General features: G+C 56.0%; 1 protein-coding gene across 1 annotated transcript; it reads left to right on the top strand.

The window, feature by feature from the left end:
• Positions 1–430: 430 nt before the first annotated feature.
• Positions 431–5,199, top strand: LOC130604401 (hydroxyproline dehydrogenase-like; the record flags this gene model as incomplete). The annotated part of the gene is made up of 4 exons (XM_057418906.1): positions 431–560; positions 651–728; positions 1,234–1,317; positions 5,046–5,199. Coding segments are annotated over exons 1-4 (361 nt in total), but the record flags the coding sequence as incomplete, so codon positions are not given.
• Between the last annotated feature and the right edge of the window lie 398 nt (positions 5,200–5,597).

Here is a 5,597-nt window from a genome sequence, read left to right as displayed (position 1 = left end):
GGTTGGGGGGGGTTATGGGGTGCTATGGGGTGGGTTATGGGGGGGGTTATGGGGTGCTGTGGGGTGGGTTATGGGGTGCTATGGGGTGGGTTATGGGGGGGTTATGGGGTGCTATGGGGGGGTTATGGGGGGGTTATGGGGTGCTATGGGGTGGGTTATGGGGTGCTATGGGGTGGGTTATGGGGGGGGTTATGGGGTGCTATGGGGCAGGGTTATGGGGTGCTGTGGAGTGGGTTATGGGGGGGGTTATGGGGCGCTATGGGGTGTGTGGGGCAGGGTTATGGGGTGCTATGGGGTGGGTTATGGGGCGCATTGGGGTCTATGGGGCAGGGCTATGGGGTGGCGGTGGGGTGGGCTATGGGGTGGCGTATGGGTGCCATTGGGGTCTATGGGGTGGGTTCTGGGCCCTGCCCCACATCTCCGCCCATGTGTGGGGCAGCGAGGCCTGGTTCGAGGCCAACCATGGGGCCGCCCTGGAATGTGTGGGGCTGGCGGCGGCCACGGGCCCCGGGGCCATGATGCAGCTGAAGGTGACGGCCATGATGGACGCCGATCTCTGCGTGAGTTATGGGGCTGCCCCATAGAATCTATGGGGCAGGGGCCACACCCCCCCCCCCAGCCCCATAAGTGAGCCCCACATCTCCCCATAGGCCATCATCCAGCAGCGGATGCAGGAGCCGGGTACCAAAGTGACGCCGGAGTTCATCATTGCGGCCATGGGGGGCAAGGTGGGGCCTGACCCACACGTGTGGGGCTGAGCCCCATAGCTTGCCCCATAGAACCCCATAAGCTGCCCCATGGAGCCCGATGAGCCCCATAACCTGCCCCATAGAACTCAATGTGCCTCACAGCCGGCCCCATAGAGCCCAGTGAGCCCCATAAGCTGCCCCATAGAGCCCCATAAGCTGCCCCATAGAGCCCGATGAGCCCCATAAGCTGCCCCATAGAGCCCGATGAGCCCCCTAACCTGCCCCATAGCGCCCAATGTGCCCATAAGCTGCCCCATAGAACCCAGTGAGCCCCATAACCTCCCCCATAGAACGCAATGAGCCCCATATCCTGCCCCATAGACCCCAGCGTGCCCCATAACATGCCCTATAGATCCCGATGAGGCCCATATCCTGCCCCATAGGCCCCAATGTGCCCCATAAAATGCCCCGTAGATCCCAATGTGACCCATATCCTGCCCCATAGACCCCAGTGAGCCCCCTAACTTGTGGGTCTGCCCCATAGATTGCTCCCTCCCTGCCATTCCTGACCCCGCAGCAGAACCAACACTTTGGGGTCTCCCTGCGGCGCTTGGACAGCGTGGCCCAGGTGAGATGTGGGGCAGCCCCATAGAATCAATGGGTCCCGATGTGGGCCCAGCCCCATAGAATCAATGGGTCTTGATGTCGGTCCAGCCCCATAGAATCAATGGGTCAGCCCCATAGAATCAATGGGTCCGGATGTGGGTCCAGCCCCATAGAATCAATGGGTCAGCCCCATAGAATCAATGGGTCGGGATGTGGGTCCAGCCCCATCGAATCAATGGGTCAGCCCCATCGAATCAATGGGTCAACCCCATAGAATCAATGGGTCGGGATGTGGTTCCAGCCCCATAGAATCAATGGGTCAGCCCCATAGAATCAAAGGGTCTCGATGTGGGTTCAGCCCCATAGAATCAATGGGTCGGGATGTGGTTCCAGCCCTATAGAATCAGGGGGTCAGCCCCATAGAATCAATCGGTCTCGATGTGGTTCCAGCCTCATAAAATCAGTGGGTCCAGCCCCATAGAATCAATGGGTCCCGATGTGGGTCCAGCCCCATAGAATCAATGGGTCTCGATGTGGGGCAGCCCCATCGAATCAATGGGTCAGCCCCATAGAATCAATGGGTCGGGATGTGGGTCCTGCCCCATAGAATCAATGGGTCAGCCCCATAGAATCAATGGGTCCGGATGTGGTTCCAGCCCCATAGAATCAATGGGTCAGCCCCATAGAATCAATGGGTCCCGATGTGGGTCCAGCCCCATAGAATCAATGGGTCGGGATGTGGTTCCAGCCCCATAGAATGAATGGGTCAGCCCCATAGAATCAATGGGTCAACCCCATAGAATCAATGGGTCCGGATGTGGGTCCAGCCCTATAGAATCAATGGGTCAGCCCCATAGAATCAATGGGTCCGGATGTGGGTCCAGCCCCATAGAATCAATGAGGCAGCCCCATAGAATCAATGGGTCGGGATGTGGTTCCAGCCCCATAGAATCAATGGGTCAGCCCCATAGAATCAATGGGTCAACCCCATAGAATCAATGGGTCCGGATGTGGGTCCAGCCCTATAGAATCAATGGGTCAGCCCCATAGAATCAATGGGTCAACCCCATAGAATCAATGGGTCCGGATGTGGGTCCAGCCCTATAGAATCAATGAGGCAGCCCCATAGAATCAATGGGTCCGGATTTGGGTCCAGCCCCATAGAATCAATGCGTCTCGATGTGGTTCCAGCCCCATAGAATCAATGGGTCAGCCCCATAGAATCAATGGGTCAACCCCATAGAATCAATGGGTCCGGATGTGGGTCCAGCCCTATAGAATCAATGGGTCAGCCCCATAGAATCAATGGGTCCGGATGTGGGTCCAGCCCCATAGAATCAATGAGGCAGCCCCATAGAATCAATGGGTCCTGATGTGGGTCCAGCCCCATAGAATCAGTGGGTCAGCCCCATAGAATCAATGGGTCCGGATGTGGTTCCAGCCCCATAGAATCAATGGGTCAGCCCCATAGAATCAATGGGTCCGGATGTGGGTCCAGCCCCATAGAATCAATGGGTCGGGATGTGGTTCCAGCCCCATAGAATGAATGGGTCAACCCCATAGAATCAATGGGTCCTGATGTGGGTCCAGCCCTATAGAATCAGTGGGTCAGCCCCATAGAATCAATCGGTCTCGATGTGGTTCCAGCCTCATAAAATCAGTGGGTCCAGCCCCATAGAATCAATGGGTCCCGATGTGGGTCCAGCCCCATAGAATCAATGAGGCAGCCCCATAGAATCAATGGGTCCTGATGTGGGTCCAGCCCCATAGAATCAGTGGGTCAGCCCCATAGAATCAATGGGTCCGGATGTGGGTCCAGCCCCATAGAATCAATGGGTCAGCCCCATAGAATCAATGGGTCGGGATGTGGGTCCTGCCCCATAGAATCAATGGGTCAGCCCCATAGAATCAATGGGTCCGGATGTGGTTCCAGCCCCATAGAATCAATGGGTCAGCCCCATAGAATCAATGGGTCCGGATGTGGGTCCAGCCCCATAGAATCACTGGGTCGGGAGGTGGTTCCAGCCCCATAGAATGAATGGGTCAACCCCATAGAATCAATGGGTCCTGATGTGGGTCCAGCCCTATAGAATCAGTGGGTCAGCCCCATAGAATCAATCGGTCTCGATGTGGTTCCAGCCTCATAAAATCAGTGGGTCCAGCCCCATAGAATCAATGGGTCCCGATGTGGGTCCAGCCACATAGAATCAATGGGTCTCGATGTGGTTCAGCCCCATCGAATCAATGCGTCAGCCCCATCGAGTCAATGGGTCAGCCCCATAGAATCAATGGGTCCGGATGTGGGTCCAGCCCCATAGAATCAATGGGTCAGCCCCATAGAATCAATGGGTCCGGATGTGGGTCCAGCCCCATAGAATCAATGCGTCTCGATGTGGTTCCAGCCCCATAGAATCAATGGGTCAGCCCCATAGAATCAATGGGTCAACCCCATAGAATCAATGGGTCCGGATGTGGGTCCAGCCCTATAGAATCAATGGGTCAGCCCCATAGAATCAATGGGTCCGGATGTGGTTCCAGCCCCATAGAATCAATGGGTCAGCCCCATAGAATCAATGGGTCCGGATGTGGGTCCAGCCCCATAGAATCAATGGGTCAGCCCCATAGAATCAATGGGTCCGGATGTGGGTCCAGCCCCATAGAATCAATGCGTCTCGATGTGGTTCCAGCCCCATAGAATCAATGGGTCAGCCCCATAGAATCAATGGGTCAACCCCATAGAATCAATGGGTCCGGATGTGGGTCCAGCCCTATAGAATCAATGGGTCAGCCCCATAGAATCAATGGGTCCGGATGTGGGTCCAGCCCCATAGAATCAATGGGTCAGCCCCATAGAATCAATGGGTCCGGATGTGGGTCCAGCCCCATAGAATCAATGCGTCTCGATGTGGTTCCAGCCCCATAGAATCAATGGGTCAGCCCCATAGAATCAATGGGTCAACCCCATAGAATCAATGGGTCCGGATGTGGGTCCAGCCCTATAGAATCAATGGGTCAGCCCCATAGAATCAATGGGTCCGGATGTGGTTCCAGCCCCATAGAATCAATGGGTCAGCCCCATAGAATCAATGGGTCCGGATGTGGGTCCAGCCCCATAGAATCAATGGGTCAGCCCCATAGAATCAATGGGTCCGGATGTGGGTCCAGCCCCATAGAATCAATGCGTCTCGATGTGGTTCCAGCCCCATAGAATCAATGGGTCAGCCCCATAGAATCAATGGGTCAACCCCATAGAATCAATGGGTCCGGATGTGGGTCCAGCCCTATAGAATCAATGGGTCAGCCCCATAGAATCAATGGGTCCGGATGTGGGTCCAGCCCCATAGAATCAATGAGGCAGCCCCATAGAATCAATGGGTCCTGATGTGGGTCCAGCCCCATAGAATCAGTGGGTCAGCCCCATAGAATCAATGGGTCCGGATGTGGGTCCAGCCCCATAGAATCAATGGGTCAGCCCCATAGAATCAATGGGTCCGAATGTGGTTCCAGCCCCATAGAATCAATGGGTCAGCCCCATAGAATCAATGGGTCGGGATGTGGGTCCAGCCCCATAGAATCAATGAGGCAGCCCCATAGAATCAATGGGTCAGCCCCATAGAATCAATGGGTCGGGATGTGGGTCCAGCCCCATAGAATCAATGAGGCAGCCCCATAGAATCAATGGGTCAGCCCCATAGAATCAATGGGTCGGGATGTGGGTCCAGCCCCATAGAATCAATGGGGCTCCCGCAGGCCGCCGTGGGGCAGGGGGTGACGCTCATGGTGGACGCGGAGCAGAGCCACCTGCAGGGGGCGTTGCGGCTCCTCACCCTCGCTCTGATTGGCCGACACAACCGGGGGGCGGAGCCTCGCGTCTGGAGCACGGTGCAGGCCTACGTGCGCGTGCGTGAGGGGGCGCTATGGGGCAGCCCCATTGATGTGGGGCGAAGTGTGTGGGGGGGTGCTCTATGGGTCCCTGGGGAGCTCTATGGGGCTCTATGGGGCTTTATGGGTGTCTATGGAGCCCTATGGGGTCTCTATGGGGTCTCTATGGAGTGTCTATGGGTCTCTATGGGGGGTCTATGGGGTCTCTATGGGTCTCTATGGGTCTCTATGTGTCTCTATGGGTCTCTATGTGTCTCTATGGGTCTCTATGGGTCTCTATGGGTCTTTATGGGGTCTCTATGGGTCTCTATGGGTCTCTATGGGTCTTTATGGGGTCTCTATGGGATCTCTATGGGTCTCTATGGGGTCTCTATGGGTCTCTATGGGTCTCTATGTGTCTCTATGGGTCTCTATGGGTCT

Source organism: Pezoporus wallicus, unplaced genomic scaffold, assembly GCF_028554395.1.
Source record: "Pezoporus wallicus isolate ANWC-B61680 ecotype Strahan unplaced genomic scaffold, APGP_CSIRO_Pwel_v1 contig_10246, whole genome shotgun sequence".
Taxonomy (NCBI): Eukaryota; Metazoa; Chordata; class Aves; order Psittaciformes; family Psittacidae; genus Pezoporus; species Pezoporus wallicus.
The sequence above is the reverse complement of the archived record's forward strand: the minus strand, read 5'-3'. Positions and strand labels throughout refer to the sequence as shown.